The 22,897-nt window shown below is 53.8% G+C and overlaps 2 protein-coding genes across 5 annotated transcripts in view; both read right to left on the reverse strand.

Annotated features, from left to right (window-relative positions):
- RNF213 (ring finger protein 213) overlaps window positions 1-22,897 on the reverse strand; it is a 56,305-nt gene that overhangs the window by 475 nt on the left and 32,933 nt on the right. Inside the window, exons 43-66 of one of the 2 annotated variants that reach the window (XM_027691456.1) lie at window positions 22,630-22,793; window positions 22,435-22,537; window positions 21,609-21,723; window positions 20,875-21,085; window positions 20,039-20,229; window positions 19,256-19,384; window positions 18,920-19,030; window positions 18,431-18,673; window positions 17,764-17,845; window positions 17,139-17,173; window positions 16,720-16,814; window positions 16,234-16,393; window positions 15,732-15,912; window positions 14,866-14,960; window positions 14,324-14,575; window positions 13,900-14,032; window positions 13,149-13,232; window positions 12,660-12,840; window positions 12,366-12,567; window positions 12,139-12,216; window positions 11,642-11,839; window positions 10,802-10,891; window positions 10,520-10,698; window positions 9,221-9,943 (exon numbers count right to left, since the gene is read on the reverse strand). In XM_027691456.1, the coding sequence (XP_027547257.1) occupies window positions 9,790-9,943; window positions 10,520-10,698; window positions 10,802-10,891; window positions 11,642-11,839; window positions 12,139-12,216; window positions 12,366-12,567; window positions 12,660-12,840; window positions 13,149-13,232; window positions 13,900-14,032; window positions 14,324-14,575; window positions 14,866-14,960; window positions 15,732-15,912; window positions 16,234-16,393; window positions 16,720-16,814; window positions 17,139-17,173; window positions 17,764-17,845; window positions 18,431-18,673; window positions 18,920-19,030; window positions 19,256-19,384; window positions 20,039-20,229; window positions 20,875-21,085; window positions 21,609-21,723; window positions 22,435-22,537; window positions 22,630-22,793 (3,466 nt within the window). In that variant the 3' untranslated portion in view covers window positions 9,221-9,789. Of the gene's footprint in view, window positions 1-9,220; window positions 9,944-10,519; window positions 10,699-10,801; window positions 10,892-11,641; window positions 11,840-12,138; window positions 12,217-12,365; window positions 12,568-12,659; window positions 12,841-13,148; window positions 13,233-13,899; window positions 14,033-14,323; window positions 14,576-14,865; window positions 14,961-15,731; window positions 15,913-16,233; window positions 16,394-16,719; window positions 16,815-17,138; window positions 17,174-17,763; window positions 17,846-18,430; window positions 18,674-18,919; window positions 19,031-19,255; window positions 19,385-20,038; window positions 20,230-20,874; window positions 21,086-21,608; window positions 21,724-22,434; window positions 22,538-22,629; window positions 22,794-22,897 lie in introns of those variants that run through there. The other variant, XM_027691457.1, reaches the window with a different exon arrangement.
- Window positions 41-8,514, reverse strand: ENDOV (endonuclease V). 3 transcript variants are annotated; one of them, XM_027691473.1, is made up of 9 exons: window positions 8,442-8,514; window positions 8,099-8,270; window positions 6,534-6,668; window positions 6,128-6,167; window positions 5,914-6,026; window positions 5,736-5,804; window positions 5,005-5,133; window positions 1,305-1,381; window positions 41-306 (listed from the first exon to the last, which is right to left on the reverse strand). In XM_027691473.1, the coding sequence occupies exons 1-9, from the start codon at window positions 8,474-8,476 to the stop codon at window positions 264-266; spliced, it is 813 nt and encodes a 270-aa protein (XP_027547274.1). In that variant the 5' UTR covers window positions 8,477-8,514; the 3' UTR covers window positions 41-263. The 3 variants fall into 3 exon arrangements, with proteins under 3 accessions (XP_027547274.1, XP_027547273.1, XP_027547271.1); XM_027691472.1 differs by having other exon boundaries at window positions 41-303; window positions 5,005-5,175; XM_027691470.1 differs by having other exon boundaries at window positions 5,005-5,175.

Genomic DNA, 22,897 nt, shown 5'->3' on the forward strand with positions numbered 1-22,897 from the left:
CAAGGACTCCAGTGAGTTGCTGCAAACCTACACGTGAGCCTTTGCTTACACGAAGATTTTAACAATACTCAAAACCAAACCCTGAGAAACCACTGCAAGGATTATCCTTGAGCAGCAGCTGCTCTGCCAGTCCACCAGGACATGCACAGGGCTGGCACTGTCCCGAGGGACACAGCCTGGCATGGCTCTGCCCCCCAGGATGGCACTCAACAGAACGCAGCCTCGAGGGAGAGGATCCAGTGAAGAGGAGCCCTGCAGGTTCTTCAGGCATCAGCCTCGTCCTCCAGTTCAGCCTCCTTTTTGCTGCTGGGAAAAAGAACAAGGGTCACAGACAAAAAAAAAAAGTAGAAATCAACAAGACCAAACAACAGACACACGGTGAAGGGGCTCAGACACAAGGTGTGAGATACAGGATCACAAATGGAAGGAGTTTGGGGGTTCTGGGGGTTCCAGAGCAGCCCAGGTGAGCTCCAGCACTGCCCTGGCAGGCAGGGCTTAGAGATGAACTCTGGCACAACCAGGGGACACCCAGGCTGGCACTCACAGGGCCAGGCCATGCTGTGAACTGCCACCACAGCAGAGAGAGCCCCTCCTTCTGCTCCTGGGTGCACAACTTCAAGAGTCGAGGAGCTGAGCAGGGCAGGGGAGTTGCACCACCCAGAGGTCCCAAGGAATCCATAAGAGCTGCCTCACCCAGTGCTAATCCCCCACTGCCACCACCAGCCCCCTTCAATCCTTCTGGTCCCTCAGGACCTCTGGAGCCCTGACACACGTGGCTCAGCCCTGAGCAGCTCTGGGGTCATGGCCACCAAGTACCTGTCCAGCCTGGCCCTGCTGTGGGTCTGATGGAACCCAACAACACTCCTGTGAACTTTGCAAGAGAGGCAGGATGGCCACAACTCGAGGAGCTCCCGCACCTCAGGGGGCTTGCCATGGGTTTACACCAATAAACTGAGCACCCACTGGCCCATGTTATGCAAGATCCAGAGGCCAAACCCAGCTCCCTGCAGGTATTTCTGTCCACCCTCATGTCACACCTGTAGGCGTCAGTGCTTTGCTGATCACCGGTGCCAAAAAAAGACCAAATCCCCCCTGACCTTGCCCAGCTCAGGACACGGTGCTGTGAGGGAGAAACGTGTGAAGCAGCATGGCCACACTGGCCAGAAATCACCCTTTCTGCAGGCAGCACATGTCACTTGAGCTCACCTTGTCACCCCTCCCGGCCCTTTAATGCCATTACTGCAGCTCATTCCAGGAGCAGATCCCCTTTGGAAAGGCACCTGCTGGGCTGCCCACGCACCCACCTCTCTGGCCTGGCAGGTCTGAGCTCCAGTGGTGCACACAGCTGCTTCCGAATGTACTCCCTCGATCTGATGTCAGCCTGGAATCAAGGGGGAAAACGGGTGGGAATGGTCTGACCAGCCTGGCTGGAGCCTCCCCATTATCCCAGCGTGCCCAGGAACACTGGATGGTTGTGTTCCAACAAGGCAGGGCAGCCTGGGACAAGGAGAGCACCAACAACACCCCAAGAGCTGTAAGAAAGCACTGCTTGACATTCCCTGGGTGTTCTTGTCCCCCTGAGGTGTGACTGCTCAGCTCTCCAGTGCTGCACCACACCAGCAGAAGACTCTCCAGTGCCATCACAAGCACATCCCAGGCTCTTGGATCACTTTGAGAACCAGCAGTTGATTTTTACAGCCCCTCAAAGATTTTTTTCTTTTTCAGAAACTTCTTTCCCAAACACACTGTGACATTTCAGAGCAGCTGCTGTGCCCCACCTTAAAGGCAGAGTGTCTCTCCCCACTTGAAAAGCAGCATGTGACCTTCCCAGCTGGAAAAGCTTCACAGCATACAGTGATGATGCTCAGAAAGTGGGTTAACACATCCCTGGTGTCTGTCCTTGAAGCATTTGCTGCTCTCACCACTGTGCTGCCCCTGAGGAGCCTCTCCTGCACCCCGAGCAGCCCCCACACCCCTCAGCCCCAGAGCCCTGGGTGGAGGCTGTTCCTGCTGCTGCTGCTGGAACCTGCTCCACAACTGCAGAGCCATCCTGCCAGCTGAGAGTGAGAGAGAGTTACATAAGGGGTGGTTTGTTTGGGAGATTTTTTTTCCCCTTCTCTCTATAATTGGACAGTTTCATAACTGAACTGACAAATAACTTTGATCACTCTTCAGGATAAGCGATTACGTGATGTATTTTATAACCAGGGAAGGAGGCTGCTCGATAGTCCCTACGGGCACACCAAGGAGCAGGAGGCACAGCTACCAACTATTTTTCTAGGGAAGAAAAACCCCAGCCACGTTCTGCTGAGAACATCAGCTGATGCTTGATTAGGTGGCAGTTCCCAGCCAGTGCTCACTCCTAGTGCAGTGCTGGAGTCAGCTTATCCCAGTGATTAACCACGGGGCTAATCAATAAGATGGATCACTGCCCTGGAATAATCCTCACAGATTTGGGCTATTTTCAGAGGGGATAGTGCTGGCTTTGGAATTGTTGCTTTGCCTGTTTTCTGAGGGGCAGTGGTGACCCCTGTGCACACTGCAGGATTGCAGGGGGTACATCCAAAGGGAGTTGGAGTCTCAGGATTCCAGAGACCAACACCCAGTCTCAGAGGAGAGGGCTCATGGCTTGTCTCTCACTTCTCCTGAGGGCACGTGTTTACTGTTTCACAGGGAGTGACCTGCAGGCCTCCTTCTGTCCTTCCTGGTGGGCTGGAGCAACACCAGGCTGTCCCATCAGCCCCCTCCTGAGCCAGCAGGAACCAGCTGGGCACGAGGCCAGCTGAAAGATCACCAAGTGAGAGGATGCTTGGTGAGCAGCTACCCAGGAACCTGCACCAGAGAGAGCAGAGCAGGGTCCCAGTGCAATCCCTGTCAGCTGGAGAGTGGGAACAGCTTCTGTCTCCCTGCTGTGCACAGGGATCCTGGGACTCCAGTCCCAGAGTGTAGGGGAGCACTAGAGGGGGGTTCTGGCCCCTGCCAGGAGGAGGCAAGGGCAGGTCTCTGCAGGGCTTGGTGCTGTTCAGGGCCACTCACACTGAGTGCTGTGTTACTCTTCTGGGATGACAGCTCCTGCCTACCCCAATTCCTGCCTGGGAGCTCTGAATGACCTGTGCAGCTCTGTGCAGAAAACCTCACAAGCTGCCTGGGCAGAGATCACCCCATGCAAGCACATTTCTCCCAGCTGGGCCTGGCACTGGCACGTGGAGTAGGGACCAAGTAGGATGTAAATACTGATTGTAGGTGACAATGAATTCCCTCTGGTCTCTCTGAGAGATCACTTTGCTCACCTGCACCACAGTCAGTTCCTTGGCAGCACCACCACACTGTGGGCTGAATGCAAATGGAGCTGTTCTGATTCCTGCCTGGATAGTGCTGCATTCCCGGGAAGCACCACATCCCCTATCTGGACTGGCCAGCCCTGCCTCTGGGAAAGCAGATCCGAGTTCCCACAGCAGCTGCACAGCACAGCACATGCTGCCCTCACACAAAGCACAACCACAGCCTCAGGAGGCGTGGGCAGCTGAGCTCTCACACAGCATTTTACTTCCAGGGCTGCCAGAACTGACAAACCAGGAGCTGATGATGCACAGGTCTTTCACAACACCGGGAAAGCCACGAGCACATCACCCAGCAGGTCTGCAAGCTTGTCCTGGCCAAGTCAGCCATTTATGGCAGGATTCTCCACAGCCTTCTACTTCCCAACTCCAGCTTCAGGTGCTCAAGAGCTGAGGCTTCCAGGTCTGCCCTGTGCCAAGATCTGCGACAGTCACCACACAGAGGAACTGCAGCAGGGACAAGTCCCATGGAAAGGTTTAAGTGTCCTCATCTCCTGCCATCCCTCTACAGGAAACACACTCCCTTCGGGTTTTTCATCTCTCTGTAGGAAAAGCGACAATAATTCCCTCCATCACTCTAAGAAAAAGGTCACAGAGAACTGGAAGGTTCTCCGAACATCAGCAAACCCTGGAGATAGCTGGAAGCGAAACGAGGGTGATGAAAAGCTCCAAGACACCTTTTTGTTTCCAAAGGGAATGCTTTTCCCTTCCCTTTGAACGCGCCGAGCTGCAGAGCTGGCTCGGAGCTCTGCAGAGGCATCTGTCCCTGGCTGGAGATTACATAAGGAGCTCCCTCAGCCTCCTCCTGTCTGGCAGGTACTGGGGATGAGATTAGAAACTCTGGCTCTGCTACGGACACCTCGAGGCTTGCTTTGCTCCAAGGGGTAAGATTTCCCTCTGGTTTCTGAGTAGACACTCAGTGTCCAGAGAACACCGCGGTGCCCGTGAGCAGCTCTGGGGCAGAGCCCTCAGCAGGGTCACCCCAGCACTGCTCTGGGGGGGCTGCACAGGTGGGCAGACCCCCAACACCCAACCAGCACAGCAGCAATGCCAGTGGGCTGTACCAGGGCAGCATCAGGAACAGGGACACCTGAGCAGGCCCTTGTGGATCCGGGTTGTGGAGCCACCGACAGCAGTGACCCCAGGGGAAGGGAAGCACTTGCCAGGCCAGAAGTCCTGGAGCCTTTATGCTTCTTCAGAGCCTTTCCTGAAGCTCTGCTGCGATGGAATCAGCCAAGGCTGAGCCCTGGTGGCAGCTGTGGCTCGGTGACAGTGATCCAGTGCTGTCCCCTGCTGGCTGGGCCCGCGGCTCCGGCCAGAGTGCGGCAGTGGGGAAAAGCCCAGAGGAGCAGCACTGCGGGCTGTGCTGGGCTCCAAGTGCCCAGGAAAGCTGCATTCCCGGCTCCCGTGGATTAACAGCAGCACCAGGGGGGCTGGCTGCAGAGAGGAACCAGGAAATCAGTCAGGGCTGGGAGGGCTGCCGGGCGCCGCATCAGGAGGACAAGCGCGACCACGGGAATGCGACCACGGGCCGGGAGAACAGCCCAGCAGAAGGGTGTCAGCAGCAGAGGAGGCTCTGCAACACACCCCAGGCTTGGCAAACACAGCCCCCCTGCTCCCTGCTGCCCTGCTCCAGGCCTGCCTCCCCCCAGCCCCGGGGCCGTACCTGCCGGATGGGCTCTGGGACGCGGTACCTGCAGCAGGACCTGACGAGGCGCACGGCCGTGCCCAGGCTCACCCTGTGCCCCACGGAGATGTACAGGGGCTTCGAGCTGTTGTTGTAGCTCCGCAGCACCTGGGGGTTCAGAAACCAGAGATCAAGCACCCAACGGGCTCCCTTAAAACACACACAGGGGCAGGTGAATTGTGAGCCGGGCAGTCGCCCTCAGAGGGTGGGGTGGTGGCTCTGTGTCTGCAATTCCCAGCCTTCCTGAAGCTCTTCTCCATCCCAGTGTCTCCTCACAGGGACTGTTTGTCCCTCTGGAGCCCCGTGGCCCTTCCCCAAACGCCTCACACTCCTCTGGGATGCAGGGACACGTGCCAGTGCAGACTGACACCAGACACAGGAAGTCTCTAACATCTGCCTGTTCCTGTTCTCCTCTGAGTCAGACGCTCCCCTATTGCATCCTGGTGAACTGCCAGGGAATTGGCACCTCTCCCTGACTGGGGTGCACACACAGGGGTGCCAAAGCACCTCAGGTGCCACAGCCACAGACGTGGTTGTACCCAACACCTGAACCGGCAACTCTCTACGAACATCTGAGCTCTCAGGAAGGGGCTGGAAGTGTTATTGGTCCCTGTTCACACCTGCCTTCCTGAACTGGGATCACTGAGATGGCCCCACTATGGAAACAACATCCTCGTGGCCAAGTGTCCAGGGAACTCCCCACAGCTTACCATGCCCAGGACTCTCCCTGAAGTGCCTGTCAATGGGAATGTGTCTCCTGACCTCTGCAGGGAACGAATCTAGGGATAAACACACACCAGGTCAGGTTGTTAGGATGTATTTGTATGTGGCTGTGCCAGTTCCCTTGGGATATTAAAGAGCAGAAATAAGTTCCCAGCCTGGCCTAACCTGCTCCCTGTGCAGCTCGTCCCTGGCCAAGCCATCCACCTGCAGGAGGTTCTTGGCCACTCCAATGCATGGCAGATCCGTCAGCACTCCGAGGTGACAGGCCACACCAAATCCTGCCAACAACCAGCCACTGTACCCCCAGGACACCAGGGAACTGGAATCCCAACGGGCAGCACAGGGACCAGGACAGCAGGACCACCCAGGAACGGCCTACCTCTGTGATGGAGCAGCCCATTCCCATCCACCAGGAGCACCTGAAAAAGCCAAAGCAGAAATGTTACTTCCTGAGCACTCCAAGGAGCAATCAGTGATGTTGGCTCTGGCAGGAAGGAGAAGTCTCTCTCAGTTCTTTAATTCTCTCTGTGAGGCTCTTCCTGGGGTGCTGCCTGTGCCTGACTCCAAACCAGCAGTGTGAGCTCTCAGTGGTGCCAGTGTCCTGCACACACAGTGGGGCTCCTGGCTGCTCTTGGCTCCACATCCCTGCTCCCTAAGGAAGGGACAACGGATGCCCCAACACACCCATGGAGAGCATCCAGCACAGTCTCCAGAGGGAAAACACCTTTCAGCAGGACTCTGTGCCCACAGGACACCTCAGCTTGGGACAAGGAAACACGGCACACCTGAGGGCTGAGCTTGGGCTCCTCCTGCTGAAGTCTCTGAACAGCTTCCACCAGGAAAGGGACCTCTCGGAAGGCCAGGAATCCGGCCACGTAGGGAGCAGTGATGGCCACCATCCGGGAATCTTCGTACAGCACCTGGAGCAGGGGGAGACAAAACCCTCCTACAGCACCCGGAGTAGGGGGAGACAGCAACAAAATCCTCCTACAGCACCTGGAGCAGGGGGAGACAGCGACCTGTGAGTGCCAGAGGCTCCTCCTCTGGTGTCCCCTCCTCTGATCCCTGCTGCTGGATCTCTCCCACAGAGCCAAGGCTCTTGGCTGTGTCAGTGTGTCACTGGGAAGGGACTGATGGCAGGAGAGGGCTGGACACACCGTGCCCTGCCTGGGAGCGAGTCCTTGAACACAACCAGGGCAGGTCCTGAGAGCCAGCAGGAACCTCACCCTGCCAGGGGAGCACCAAAGGGGCCTGGGCAGGCACAGGCCAAAATAAACCCTGTAAGGCAGGACAAAAATGTGATCGGCAGGGCAAGGCAGGAATCACAGCAGGACCTAAAATTCAGTTCATAAAAATCCCAGCAGCAACATCAAACTTTATTTCTCTGCTTGTTAGAGCTTTTATAGCGAAAGATAATTTTTACGTCATTTTGAAAGCTGGGAAAGAGACCAAAAAATTTTATTATTTCAAGTAAAATGACTGTGGGATGTGGGATCCATGGTGGATTTGGAAAGACTTTTCTAAGTCCCATCCCATATTATCAGCTGGTTCCCAGCAGGAACTCACACACGAGACTCTACACTGGAGTGCTACAAACACTTCCCCCTGTCCACAGGCACTGAGGGACATCAGCCCCTTTTGGCTCCTTCTGGGAAGTGGTTGACACTGATTATTTCCAACACACATCCAAAGCAGTTGGTGTGTTGTACCTGACCAGGGGTGTTTGTGAGGTACCAGCCCCCCTGAGCAGACACTAAGCCAGTCTCTGGACACCTTGTGAGTTCCCAGCCATCCTACAAACCTCTCGTGATCAGGAGCTGTTTGCATCACATCTTCCTAAACTTATGTCTAAATCCTTATATGTATTTTTTCTCTATCTTTTTCGTGAACACACAATTGGAGGATTTGCTGAATAAACCCAGAATCACAGAACCATGGAATAGTTTGAGTTGGAAGGGACCTTAAAACTCATCCAGTCCCACCCCCTGCCTTGGGCAGGGACACCTTCCACCAGCCCAGGCTGCTCCAAGCCCAGTTCAACCTGGCCTTGGACACTTCCAGGGATCCAGGGGCAGCCACAGCTTCTCTGGGCACCCTGGGCCAGGGCCCCACCACCCTCACAGGGTGGAATTTCTTCCCAATATCCCATCCAACCCTGCCCTCCTTCAGCCCAAGGCTGTCACACGGGATACCTGAGCGATGCCCTGCAGGGCAGCTCCGGTAGGGGTTGATTTGTGAAATCTTCCTATAAACTGCTACAAACCCCTCGTGTCCCGGCACACCCGGGCAGAGCCCCGGAGTGAGGGGTTCCCCCGTGTCACCCCTCGGAGGGAGGGTTCACCCGCGTTACCTGCAGGGCCGGGTAGCTGAGCACGACCAGGGAGGCGCAGGCGCTGGTGTCGTCCCCTTTGATGTAGGACAAATCCACACCTCCCACTCTCTCCAGCCCGGCGAAATTCGGGTCTTTCTGCCACTCCTCGGTGTCCTGCTCCACCACGCCGGCCTTCAGCCGGGCCTGCTCCCTGCAGAGACCCCCGGGGCCGCACTCAGAGGGGGGTTCCCTTCCCCGGGACTCCCCGTCCCCGCCAGCGGTGCCCCGGGGAGCCCGCAGACCCCACCCGGGGTGGCCGTGGCTGTGCTCGGTGTAGCCCCGGGGTCGGGCCCCGCCGTGTTCCCTCCCGTCCCCCCGGTACCGTTCCCAGCAGCGCCGCTCGGCCGGGGCGGCCATGGCGGGCCCGGGGCCGCCGGTCCCTCCCCGCCGCTGTCCCCCGGAACGCAGGGCCGAGCGCGGCCGTTCCGGGCGCGGCGCAACCGCGTCCCGGGATCCTGGAACCATCGAGTGGGTTCGGTTGGGAGGGAACTTAAACCTCATCTCCTTCCACCCCCTGCCACGGGCAGGGACATCTTCTACTGGCACAGGTTGCTCCAAGCCCCGTCCAGCCTGGCCTTGGACACTTCCAGGGATCCAGGGGCAGCCACAGCCCCTCTGGGCGACCTGTGCCGGGGCCTCCCCACCCTCACAGCCAAGAATTCCTTCCCATATCCCATCTCACCCTGCCCTCTGGCAGTTTGAAGCCATTCCCCCTTTTCCTGGCACTCCAGGCCCTTGTAAATAGTCTCCACATCTTTCCTGTAGTCTCCCTTCAGGTCCTGGAAGGCCACAGTCAGGTCACCCCAAAGCTTCTCCTCTCCAGGCTGCACCATCCCAGCTCTCCCAGCCTTTCCTCCCAGCAGAGCTGCTCCATCCCTCTGATCCTCTCGGTGCCTCCCTCTGGACTCTCTCCAGCAGCTCCCTGTCCCTCCTGTGCTGTTCCCCAGGGCTGGGGCAGCTCTGCAGGGGGGTCTCACCTGAGGGGCAGAAGTGCCCACGCTGGGGGAGCAGCCCAGGGCGAGCTGATGATCCACTTGTGGCACTCCCAGTCCCTGTGGATCACAGGGCAGAACGAGACGGGGAAGGAGCCAAAGAAGGAACTAAACAAGCTTTATTGGGGAAGGGGCAGCGGGGCCCGGCCCCGGGACAAGGCGGCGGCAGGCGGGGGCTGCCGGGTTAAGGCAGTGAAGCAGCCACTTCCTTCATGGTTCCATTTCTCCTTCACGGTTCCATTTCTCCTTCACGGTCCGGCCCCGCTGGGTGCAGAGTGAGGAGGTGGTAGCAGCAAGTACCTGGGCAGGAAGGGGGAGCTGGGAGAAGGAGCTGGTTCTGCATCCTGCTGACAAACCCAGTGTCGGGAGAAACGCAGACTGAAAAAATAAATCCCTTTTCCCAGCACCAGGGCACAGTGGTTTGTAAAAAAATACTTCATCTTCCTCAGGTGGGTCTGGGGTTGTGGGTGCCCACGATTCACACGCAGCTGCTGGTTCTGTTTCATCCTCTTGCTGCACGGAAGCAGCTCCACAGCACATGTTTGGTACTGAAGTTAGTAAAAAACAACAACCCCAAACCCAAAAAGCAAATCAACAAACCCAAAACAAACCCCCCACCATTCCCAAATCACCACCCCTGGGTGTTGTGGCACTGACATTCCTGGCAGTGGCCTGTTCCTAACTTTCCCTGCGCTCTCGTTTGAAAAGAGCAGCTGCTTTCCAGGTAGCAATTGCATGAGAGAGAAGAATCTCATCTGGGAATGTCTCTTGCAGCTCCGTAGCTAATTCAGAGTCTTTGGCATCAAGGTAAGGCAGGAGTGATTCCTTCAGGCTGGAAAACAGAGCAGAAGTAGCATTAATAGCTACAGCAAACCACAAGTGCCATGTAATATCCGTGTATTCCCACCACCCAAAATACTAAATACACACAGTTTAACAGGTGTGTTTGTAGTGAGGAGGGTTAAACAGCCCGTTGGATTTACAGAGAGGCTGCAGGACCCCACAAGGGCAGGGTGCAGGGCAGAACTGAGCTGTTGGGGCCGAGCTGTGCCTGTGAGAGCTGAGTGGGCTCTTCCTGGAAGGTTGGGCTTGATGATCTTGGAGGTCTTTTCCAACCTTAATGAGTCTGTGATTCTATAATGATTCTATCCACATGCCTGCAGAAGGGCTTGTGCTCCCGAGAAGCAGCTCCTGGTGTATTCCAGCAGTGTTCCCTAAACAGCTCATGGAAAAGGAAGTCACACATGCCCAAAATGGGCAGTGTGTGGATATTTCTAATGTTACTGGTTGTGCTGTGTCCCCACAGGACAGGCCATTTGCCAGGGGAACTGTTCCCACCATGTGCATTCTCAGAGGCAGAGAAGCTTCAGTTCACAGCTGTGGTGGGTTTGGGCTGCGAAACTCCTACCTCCACTTGGGTCTGAATTCATCCACAGCTTGGGCACGTCTCAGCTTCAAGACAATCATTTCGTGGAGCTCCTGCAGGAAGGTTTCCAGCCTCGAGTGGACGAGGAAGGTGTGGAGGAGCTTGGCAATCTCTGGGCTGAGCTCAGCTTTGTAGTCTCGACTGACGTCTGCAAAAGGATCCTGAAAACGCAGCGAGGGGAAAAAAAGACAACCAGACAGACACATTTGAGCAGGGTCCTTGAGAGCAGAGGAGGAGCTGGTCAGAGTTCTGGGGGTGCCATACCCTCCTGAGGCGCAGCAGCTGCTCGGATTTGCGGGTGGAGAGGAGCTGCCACAGGGCTATGCTGTGTTTGAGGTGGCATCGTCTGAGGGCCTGCAACAAAAACACAGACATGGATGTAAGGGGTGTCTTTGGGAGCCTGTGCCCAGCCTGCTCTGCCCAGGCAGGTCACAGCTCAGCAGGGAGTTCATCCAGCCCTTTAACCTGGTTATAGCCTGCCTGCAACAGGCCTCTCTCTCTCCCTTCCCCATTTTGCCTTCTATATTCCATTTGTTTGGTACCATGAAAGGGAGTGGGAAAGTGACAGGGCTGTCACCTGCACTGGTCACAACACAGTGCCTTTGCCCTGGCCTCTCTTCACACTCATTAGGAGATAAAACCTTCCCCCATCACCAGTTTAGAGAGGCAAAGGGATGGTTTCAGCCCTGCTCAGCACCAGGCCAGTGTCACCAGGATCTGACTCAGATCTGAAGTTCTCCCTTTGCTCAGTTTTAGCACTGCAATAATTCTGCTGACACTCCATTGATCCTTCTCCTCCCCGTGCTGTCAGAGCCTGGATCTGCAGAGGAGCCTGACCTTCTGCACCCCCTGCACCTGACCTTTCTGGAGGGTTGCAGGAACCTGCTGAGCATCACAAGCTGTCAGGTGCTCCCACCTTGCAAACAGTGGTTGCAGGGGGAGTGAAAATTGCTTCCCCCTCACTGTTGAATGTGGTAGGGAGGGAATTTGATCACCCTGTCAAGCTAAACTTCTGCTGGGCTTGAAGGTCACCCTGGCTGGATTTAGCATAAACCAGTGCAGATTTTACCCCGAAAGAATCAGAGCTTTGCCCTCAGGACTCACCTGCAGAACGTGAGGGTTTGTCTGGTCCCCCATTTGCAGAACTTGTTCAATGTAGTCAGTCAGTGGCATCTCAGCATTCTCCCCAGCCATGGCCAGGAAGCCCAGGGTGATCTCAGTGAGGGACAGAGCATCACAGACATCACTGTAGGACTGCAGCTCCCCACTGATCACATTCATTGCAGAACTGGGCAGAGCACTCTGAAAACCAGGAAGTCAGAGCTAATATTAGTTCAGAGCCAGTCCCTATTGCTGCTCAAGCTGCTAAACTCATGGAAGAGGACAGAACCCCAGGTGTAGGGAACTGAAATGCTGAACTGTCTCCCTTTCCTTTGTAAATCCAGGCTGACAACACAAATCCAGACTGTACATATTCAAGGCATGCTGAGAGATCAGCGGGCAAGCCTTCAGATGGACAAGGCAAGGGACAGAAAGGCCAAGAGTTCTTGGGAAGTCAGGGGTCTTGTGTTTGCCCCGTTTCCTCCAGTGCAGAAACCCACCTGCTCCAGCTTATTCCTGACATCAGTAAAGAGCTGCTCATAGTTCCGGTCATGTCTGCACACCAGGGTAGGGATTCCCTGTCAGAGGAGAGAAACCCATGGATGTGAAGCTCTGCAGACACTGCCCACCCTGCCTGGTGTGTGCCTGGCAGCAGCACCCACTGCAGGGCCCCCACACAGCCAGGCAGCACAGCCCCTGTTCTGTCCCAGCCCCTGCCCCGTCCCACCGTCAGCGTGATGAGCGGCTTCCCCTGCAGGAACTTGCTGATGACTTGCTGCTGGATCTTCTCCAGATCAAAGTCCTGCAAGGTCTCCCCTCCCTTTTCCATGCTGTACTGGCAGTTGGACAGGATCAGGGGAATCAGGTCCCTCTCCACCTCGTAACTGATGAGATGCAGGTCGGCCACCTCCGACGGGCTGATCACGTACCTGCAGGGGAGCAAACAGCCTCCATCAGAGAGAGGAGCCTTTCTGCAGCAGGAAATAAAATACAGAGCCTGAAGAATGGAACAGCAGCACACCTGTCATCCTCCTTGATGTGTTTGTTCACTGAGTGGATGAAGTCGTTGTGCAGACCGATGAGGTAACTGGCCAGGGCGGTGGAGCAGAGGCCCAGCCCCTGCCGCCGGGGCAGAAGGACCTCGAGCTCGCTGTCCAATGTCAGGTCAGCATCACAGTAGCCTTTAGGGAGCTTGATTTCCCCTGGAATAAAGAGAAGACTCTTTGAGGTGGCCCAGAGGCAGCCCAGGCTGAGCAAGCCTCTCCTGAGCTGAGCCACGGCAGGAGAATGTGGAGCCTGAGAAAAGCTGTGCTCTCTGCGGTAGGGATCAGCACTGGAGCACACAAGTTCAGGTGAGAATACTACAGCAGGGAAACAAATTCTTCCACTTGTGCCTGGATGATCTTAAAATTTAATGGCCAAGCTCAGTTTTGAGGATATGTCTCAGCATCACTGACAGGAGGAACCTGAACTGTGAAAGAGGAGCAGCACTGGGAAAGAAGGGGCTCACCATTGGTGTCCAGAGAGCTCCTCAGCTTGTTCCATACAGACAGAAACACATTCACTCTCCTCTGTAACAGGTCCCTCATCACATCTGAGGAACAACAGAAAGACAACTCCATGAAACACCTGGCAACACCGTGAAACTCCCTAATACAGGAATTTTCAAAGCACACCACTGAACTCTAGGCACCTGCTCAAACTGCTCGAGAGACTAAACAGACATTAAACACTTTTCTAATGGTATCAAATGGAATCATTTGCTCTGTTTGTTCATATTTTTCTATTATTGTCTACTCTTGGCCCAAGCTGGATTGATCCTTGGTCTGATTCTGCATGACCTTAAGTACTTCAGTACTTTTCCAGAAGTAATTGAAAACATCAGTAATTGTGCTTAAATACAATACAAAATGCCTGTTCAGGAAAGGAAGGGAAGAACATCTATTCCACCCTTTAGGTAGGCCCTGCTCTGGGGCTGAGCTTAGAGAGTGAACATCCCATTGATGCACTGAGGGATTTCTCTTGCAGAGCTCCCACCCCTTGTGAAAAATCTCTTTTGCTTAATTCCCTTTAAAATCACTTGGTGACCTTTCCAACCATAACTCCAGGGTTAAGGTCTCCAGTTCATTTGGATGGGAATTAAAAAGAAATATGAGGTCTTTAGGATTGCAAGTTCAAGAGAAGTTTTCACCTTCAGTTTTCAACTGGACAATCCAGCACTTTTTATTTCAGTCATTACAGTTTTGGCAGAGTCTTCTCACCTGAGAGGGGTTCTCTGAGGAATTCCCTGATGGAGCAGCGTCTGAGCTCAGCAGTGTTCTGGAATCTCCTCACCAAGTCCCTCTGCAGAGCCAGAATCTCTGGCAGGAATTTCACCAGCCTCAGTTCAGTCTCCTGGAAGAGGAAAGGGAGCCTGTGTGGGTGAGGCTGTGCTTGGACAAACCACTTTTGGATACTTTTACAGAATTACTTTTCAAATGTTTAAAAGACAACAATATTTTCCATGTGCATTCTCAAGATTATAGCAAGTGGTGAGAATAAAGTCCCTGGATAATCCAAACATGGTTTAGTCCTGGAAAACTGGCTCTGGGTGACCTGGAGCTCCAGGGTCCATTCCCACCCCGAGCAGTCCTTGGCTCTGTGCTCTCTGAACATTCCAGGCTCTCATCCCTGTGTTCCCCCCACCTTCTGCAGGAACTTCCAAAGGAGAGGGACAGTGTCCTTGGCATTCTTTTGCTGGACAACATGGCCCAGGTTCTCCACTGAAATCCTCTTCCTGCAGCTCCACATCTTGGAGTGATGTATGTGGCTGTTCTTTGGCAGCTGGGACAGGAATGCAGCTGGGTCACCATACACTATTTTCACTATGGGATTGGAAGAAATTCTCTCATCCTTTTGTATCTGTTGGTTTAACTTCAGAAGATTTTTATCCAAATCCTGCATTAAAATAAAAAAAAAAATATTGGACAAATGCTTTCAACTGAGTTAAGCCATTTCTGCTTTTCCAGCTGTAGAAAATCAACCCAGCACAACTCGAATCTCAGACTCTCATTTCCACAGGTAGAATAAAGTTGGCTGATCCTTAACCTGCAGCTGTGTCATGGACAGGTTGGCTTTAGGAACAGCTGGGTGAAAAGTGTAGCAGAGGTATTACAGCACGTCAGATTTCCACATAAATGCATTTTGAACTGCTCAGCTACTGACATTTTGTCCAGCAAATTTCTCACCTTCAGTTCAGGAACAATAATCGTGTTTGCAACAGTTTCTTCCCATTTGTTTCTCTTCTCCTTGGTAGAGAGAACAGGATCGAACCTCACTGGCCCTGCAACAGGAATATTTCATCTCTTACAGCTGCAACAGTTCAGTGAAAAGAGAGCACAGATTCTCTCAGTGACATTGCTGATGGGACATCCTTGCAGGTCAGCGTGAGGAGCAAGAGCAGTTGCAGAGCTCCTAGAAGCTAAATGAGTATCTGGAGAGTGACACCCAAACCAGCACACACGTGTGAATGATGGGGACACTTGTTCAAGTCATTCACCCAGAAAGGTTTAACAGCTTGTCCAAGGTCAGACCATGATCAATGACAGACTGAAGCTTGGAATACTGACTGGTGCTGTCACACACAAAACATGGCCATTACATGTAAATCCCTCCATGACACAGTGACATGTCAGCTTGCACCCCAGATTCTCCCACAAACCACACTCTGCCAGCCCTCTTCTTCCAAACACCTCCTTGGGAGTCATTTAGAGGGCAGCACAGAATATGGATTGCACACAGCATGAGCTGCTGTGCTGGGAGCATCCCCCCCCTGCTCGGGAGCCGGAGGCTCTGCCAATCTGTCATGATGTTATTTAGTCAATAATTCATTTTCACAAGTATTGACTGCACCAAACCTTGCAAACCCCAGGTACTCGACTGAGAGAAGCAAACAGCCAAAAACTCTTCACTCCCTACAGTAAGAAACAAGCTTCAAACTCTGGATCTCCCTCATCAGCTCAGCTCCTGCTGCTGGCAGTGGTTTATCAGCCAAGAGGCTGCGTCACTACAGCCCTTCAAACACAGCTGGGACATGGCAGGGGGGTTCTCTTACACTGGCCTGGGCGCTGAGGGGGGGCCTGGAGGAGGCTGCCGAGCACCAGATGAAGGGTGTTGATAGTCTCATCCACGCTCTTCCCCAAAATTTTTGTCAGCTGTTCCAAGTCCTCCCGGACGTGCTCCTGCAGGAAGCTCACGGCGTCGCGCACCCGCGGCTTGATGATCCTTCCCAAGGACTGAGGAGAGACAAAAGGCAAGAGCTGAGCACGGCCAGGAACACCCAGGGAAGCACAGGGCACGCAGAGCTCAGTCCTGCCAGACTCCAGCCCGGGGCATTCCTGCCCCTGGAGCCACTAAAGGCAGCTGTGGGTGTATAAACCTGCACGGAAGTGCACCAAGGAGCCAAAATCATCCCCGGGCAAGGAGGGAAGGGAATTTGGGTCTTGCACCTGGACAGACTGCCCTGGTTACTTGGCAATGTGATGAAAAAGGACCAGCAGCGTACAAAGGTTTCACTCCACTCTGTGTGGCCACCTGGGACTGTTTCTGGAAGATACCTGAGGGTCTTTTGTGGCTCCCAGCAGCATGGAGAGGTGCGTGAGCGAGCGGATCAGGACAAAGACCACGGGGGACATGCCCCGGTCAGACACTCCCAGTGTTCTCCTGTGCCCAACATCTCCAAGAATGTGGCCAGTTTGAGTTCTGTCTTCATTATCCCTGCAGGAAAGTGTATATATAGTACTTTTTTGCCTTGACAAAAACCACACAAGGCATCTCTGACACCCAGTAATGTCTTTTTGACCCATAAGGTCTTTGAATGCCACAAAAGCTGCCAATTAAAAGTGCTCCAGGGGAGCAAAGGCTTCTGGTAAGTTTTGTACACAGATAAGTTGATTTGTTTGGCTTTGCTGGCTGATTACTCTCGCTTGGGCATCCCTTCCTAACATCCCAGAGAGCAGCATGAAGTGGTTGGTGCCTCTGGCCTTGAAGGCACGACAGGCAGGTCCTGCATCACTCAGCACTGAGAAGGTGAAGGAACCTACCGGAATTCCCTGAAGCCTTCCACGGGTTTGTAACTGATCCCCCCGATGGGGAGGTGGCATTCCAGACAGCGACCCACTTCCACGGGGCGCCCACACTGGGAAAGGGAAAAGGAGAACACTGAATTCCACAGCAGGAGCCTCTCCAGCAGAAAAACGGAATGAAACAAAAATCCAAGCTGTAACTGCTTCATTAAAAACCCTCCTGCACACCCTGGGCACGGGGCCTCTGCCTCATGTTTCCTACATCCATGGCAGAATAGCCTTAGCACAGCTTATGAGATTTAGATTACAAAATTATTAATAATATTGAGTTTAGAAATTGAACTCCATGCAATAGAACATTAAAACCAGTAAACAAAATAAAGAAGTTTATTGCTGAAAACAGTCTGCTTGAAAACCCACCAGTCCCAAATTCTTACCTCTCCCACAGTGCAGGGGTGGCCATTGGGACACGCTGTCAAGAGAGAAACAAACAGGACAGCATTATAAGACAGAGATTTATTTTTATTTCCTTTCATAGGCACCAACATCCTGGAGCAAGAAATATGCTTCAAGAGCTAATCAAAAGCCCTGACTGTCACAAACCTCAAAGGAATGACAGGCCTACACAGGAACTCAAGGAATTTTTCAGGGCTGCTTCTCCTTGAAAACAAGGAATGGAAGCCTGAAAGATTCTGCTGCCAAAGGGGCATTCCTTCAGGAATGCTCCCAGCCCTGGAATCCCAGGCTGCAGTAAGGTCCTGCTGTGGGGAGAGAGACTGAAAGCTGGCCAGGAAGGTGGCCCAGTGCTCTTCTCTCACACTTGTGAACGTTGCCAAAGTGACAGGACGGGTCGTGTGCCCCCTAAAACTCTGCAAACAGCTGCAGACTGAAGACTAAACAGGCATTTGATGCACTTTGGTGCATCACCCACACAAACCTTCATTATAAATCTTGATTTAAAAAGGATAACTCATGCTGAAGAGTGTGTTTATCCTCACAGTTGGAATTCCAAGCCCAAGGATTACCCTTCAATCCCTTCCAAAGTCATCCAGGAGCACTTACTGTACCAGCGCAGAGCAGCCACTCCTTCCCAGGCCCTCGCCTGAGCCATGATGTCCTCTGGCATTGTGGGCAGGAACGAGTGCTGAGGGGGAAAAAGGTGACAAATGGATCTACAAATCAGTTCTTTCCTGTAGCAGTTGCTCACTGGTCCTTTATTCACAATGGGGAACATGAGACATCTGAACACAGTTCAGGCAGGTGACGTAGACGCAGATCTTCGAATTCTGCCTTTGAAAACCCACTCTTAGAACTGTCTGTATTGTTAAGACTTGCATGTGCACTCTGCAGACATCCTGAACTGGATTCCTGATGCACCCTGGTGTGTACCAGCCATTTCCTTACACTTTAGGCAGCCAGCAGTGGAGCAGCAGCTCCCTCCACCCCTGACTCAGGAGCCAGGCAGGTCTGCACAGCACCCACTGCTTCCAGCTCTGCTCACTCAAATACCAGCAAAAGTATTTTCTTGATACTGCTCAGGATGCAGAGGTACCTTTTTAAGGCTGGACCTTGTTCTTGTGCTATTTAACCCCAACAGCACTCAAATAACCAGCATTTCACAGCTTTTGATGTCACGATGTTAAGGAAGGTCAGGTTACAGAGGATTCCACAAACACAGGAAAGAACTAGGAATATGCTGAAATATTGCATCAGAGTTCCATCTCTTTACCTCCATGGTGTGTGGCTGGAAGGCCAGGTTCCTGAGGGGTTGCAGGATGGGGCTGTGCCCGCACAGCAGCACAGCAGTGGTGTGAACAGCCACCTCAACCAGTGCCCTGTGCTGGCTGGAGCTCTGGGGGTCCACGCTCAGGGCTGGCAGGGCATTCCCCACAAGGGCAGCTGCAAAGTGCTGCAGCTCTGGAGAATTCAGGACCTGGGAGTTCTGGATGAACTGAGTCATCGTGGCTGTTTGCTGAAAGAACACATTGGAAAGAAATAAAATACACCCAGCAGGACACTGCCCAGCCCAGTGAAGAGGGCTGTCAGCTGCTCCCCACGCTGGGCTGCCCCGCTTTGAAAACACTCCCAGACTGCCCAGCCCGGGACATCACCGTGTCTGGGGCAGAGGAACAAAAGCTCTTCCACCTCTGACTCAAATCTCCTTTATCCTTTTCCCCGAAGCAGGTTTGTCACAAGCTTCCAAAGGGGAGGGCCTTACCTGCTGCCTGGGATGAAGGCTCTGGTCCCTGGCACCGTACAGGGCAGTGACCTCCCGGAAAATGGCCAGGAGCAGGTGGGCTGATTCCACAGCTGGGGAGCTGCTGGAAGCCTGGAGAAGAAGGGATGATGTGGCAGGGAACAGAACAGAGCTGCTCCAGCCACAGTGGCTGCACGTGCAGGCGAGAAAGCAAAGCAAACACAGCACAAGGCACCGTGATCTTCAAGCAGAGGCCCCTCAGGTACCTGCACGGGAACAGACACTGCCCACAGGGACACAGAGCTGAAGGAGTGGCCATCCCGACCCCAGAGGGTCCTGGTGAGGGGGGGGCTGTACCTTCTCTGCCTCGAGGAGCCCCTCGGCCGTGCCCTCCACCATGGCCTGTCCCACGGCGTCGCGCAGGGCCCGGTACCGCTCCCCACACGCCAGGAACCGGTCGATGGGGGTGGCCTGGCTGCTCTGGACCTGCAGAGGAACAGCCCAGGGAGAGCACTGTGGGCAACAGCCACCCGTTGGTGAAGGCAGAACCTCCTCTTCCTCCCCAGCACTGGGGTGTGAAGGAGCAAGATTCAGGATGGGAACAGTTCCAGGCGTGGAGAAAAGCACACAGCAATTGGCAGGACTTTATTATATGGACCTTACAGTTATCATATGGACTTTACTGTTTTTATGTGGTTTCATTGTATTCAAACTACACAGTGCACAACCTGGACATGCCCAGGCTTGCCATGAGTTTGCCTACTCCCTGCTTCCCCCACTCCTCCCCCTTTTGCCTGTGTCCCGATCCTGGTTTGTTCCCCTGCTTGTCTGTCTCATGCTCTGCCCTATGTTCTGGCCCTTTCCCCTCCCAAGCTGATAAAAGACAGTGTGCACGCGTGAATAGGGCATTCTACTTGCACCCTTCCTCGTGTCCCATCCCCTCTTCGGCACTGGGGCATTTCAGCCATCCCAGAGAGGCAGCAGCAGGCACGGCCAACCCAAGGGCTCTGCACGGCCAGGAGAGACTCCACTGAGCAGAGAGCAGGGACAAGCCATCTTCACAACCACTCCCACCGAGGTGGGTCCCCCCCAGGAGCCACACAACAACAGAAACACCCCAGAGCAGCACAAATTCTTTACCTGCCGCAGGATTTCCGCTGGGAACACCCAGTGGAAGCGTGGCTCCGTGACCAGCTTCTGAGCAAACTCCAGCCCGCGCTGACTGGCGACCCTGCGCACCAGGTACACACGGTGCCAGTCGTTCCTGCTGAGGCTGCAGAACTCCCTCACCCTCGCCAGGTAACGCTGCTTCTGCTCTGCCTGCTCTTGCTCTGGAGGGGAAAAAACAAAAAGATAAAAGGTAAAAGCACATCCCACCTTTTAAAAGTTCTGTCTGCACCAGCTGTAGCACCAAACCCCTTTACTAGTACTGAGTAACTACACAGGAGAACTTCAGAGCCCTCCCTTCCCCAGGTGTTGTCTGGAGTGTTTCCTCAGCCAGGTTTCAGACGATGATTCATTTCTTTGACAGAGAAGATATAAACTCTTTGATATAAACTCTTAATCCCTTTTAGCTGCACAGAGCTCTCGTTCCTATAAAACAATAAACCTTACAGCAGTCATGTGTCTGAAGCAGCATTTATGCTTTAAAGTTCAATTGAGTGGGCTCTAAATAAAAGTCGCTGTTGGAATCTGGAGGATAAAACCAATCTCCTTCCAAAGGCGTAACTGCCACGTGATGACACCTTTGGAGTCACCAGCACAGCCCTGCTACCAGTTATAGGGCACTTCTCACACATGGTACAGGGGACAAACACCGACTGACAGCCTCAAGAGAAGAGAGAGTTGCTCTTGTTCTTGGCCACACATCAAGGCAGGTTCAGCAGAGCACAGGTGCACTGACTGCATCCTGCCCTGGTGCCTTTGCTCTGCATCCAGCATTCCCATTTTCCAGCAGATTAATTAATCAGGCTTACGTGTGTGCTGCTGCAAGTCAGAGATGAGCTCTGCAGCCCTGCTGAGGTACAGGCGAACCTTGGCCACGGCCTGCAGGTATTCCACAGAGGATTCCTGAGGGGTCTCTCGGCTGCTCCCCGGGAGATAGTTCTCTGGAAAGCCTCTACTTCCAAGCAGATTGTTTATATGCTCATATCCAAGGCTGTCCTCAGACTTTTCACACAGGGAGTCCTAAAGAAGGGCCGGGATGTGGCACGAGCAGCAGAGACACTTCAGTCAGCACTGACACCCACACTGCAGTGAGCACAGCAAACCCTGCACCCCACTGCCATCAGCTCCTCCCTGTGACCTCTCCAGTGCTTATCCTAAACCTCTGCAACATCACCAAACACTATTTTCACAGTGTGCCCCAGCTGTCCCACATTCCCTAAGCATGGAGCCAAGCAAGAGCCATGAGCAGGCTGACCGGCCACACACCCCCCATGTTCCAAGGTGCCAAGCTTTACCTGTCCCTTAGGAAGAACACAGATGTTGATTTTATAAAGAAACCCTTCTACAAGAAACCCTAGCTAGTCCCTGAGAGCAGGTTCTGACCAGGTGATTTGACATCAGCTTCCTTTTGGGCTTCCTAGTTGGACAACTAGTTATTGTACACAAGAAACTTGCCTAAAATGGCAGTGGAGTTTCTATTCTTGACTTTTTTTATTCCTGCAACAGTTTCAAGGCCCAGCTCTTACCTCCCCAGCACTCTTACCTCTATGCAGTTGACAAAAAGCAAGTAGAGCTCCTTTTTGTCGTTTTCCTCTAGGAGCTCATTGTGCTCCACCTGGGACAGGTAGTGCTGCACATCATCTTTCACTTCATTGAAGCTACAGGAGAGAGAGAAACACCCCCTGACACAGCTGCCCTGCTGAGAGCTACTGCTCGTGTCCTAAATCACAACAGAACCACCAGTGATGCCTGGGTGACATGTGGGGTCACTCTGGGTCCAGCTGGAAGATGGAAAAGCCACGTTTTGCAGATGCCATCTGGCTTCACAGCCTGAGCCAGGCTTTGATCGCCAGCGATGCTCAAGGAGCATTTCCAGGGCAGAAGGCATCTGATTTAGGAGGTGATCACACCTGAGAAGTGGCTTCTGTGCCCTGCCAGCAAAGGGAGGCTTGGAGAGCTGTGGGAATGGGGAGGTCTGTGGAGCAGGCAGAGCAGTCCTGGTTAAACCCCTGTGGATGAGGAGCACTGCTTTGCTGACCTGGAGCACAGCAGTCAGCCAGCTGCCTTCCAGCCACCCAGCCACCTTCCAGCCACCCAGCCACCTTCCAGCCACCCCCTTCAGCACAAGGCTGGGTCAGGAGCAGCCAGGGAAACCTTGGCACAGCCTGCTCAGACACTCCACCACAAGCTCCATGCAAGCCAGCCAAGCTGCACGGCTGATGCAAAGGCCTGGGATGAATTTCATCTGCAAGGATTCAAATTCAGGGAATAGATGGAAGTGAGGGCAGTGATCAGACTGGCTCGATGGGGTCATGAACAGAGCTGAGCCATCCCCTGACACAGCACCCCTGAGCTGTCCCACTGCTCACCTGTACTTCAAGAGCAGCTTCAGCATCACCGAGCGGATGATGGGAGTCTCATCCACCTCATCATTGAACGGGGACAGGAGCTTGGTGTACACAGCAGGGTGAGCTGTGAGAGAAGGAAAAGACAGGTCTGGCAGGTGAGAGAAGGTGGTGGCAGACAGCTCCAGGAGGCTGAGCAGCAGGGTGAAGGGAGCTCACCTGAATCCTTCAGGAGGGTTCTGTGCACAAACAGCAGATCAAGGAGCCTCTGGATCACCTCTGTGTCGGGGGGTTCATTGTCCTTGAAGCACATGGTGGTGACAACGTCGATGAAGAAATTGTTGCACCTCTGCCGGAACAGGGCGTTCCTTGCTATGGCATCTCTGGGGAAGGGTAAAAGCATTGAGACAATGTTCAAATACAGAACCACTTAAATACACAATGTTCAAATACAGAACCACTTAAATACAGAATGTTCAAATACAGA

The sequence above is a fragment of the Neopelma chrysocephalum genome, unplaced genomic scaffold (assembly GCF_003984885.1).
Source record: "Neopelma chrysocephalum unplaced genomic scaffold, ASM398488v2 Primary Assembly neopelma1_84, whole genome shotgun sequence".
NCBI classification, from domain to species: domain Eukaryota; kingdom Metazoa; phylum Chordata; class Aves; order Passeriformes; family Pipridae; genus Neopelma; species Neopelma chrysocephalum.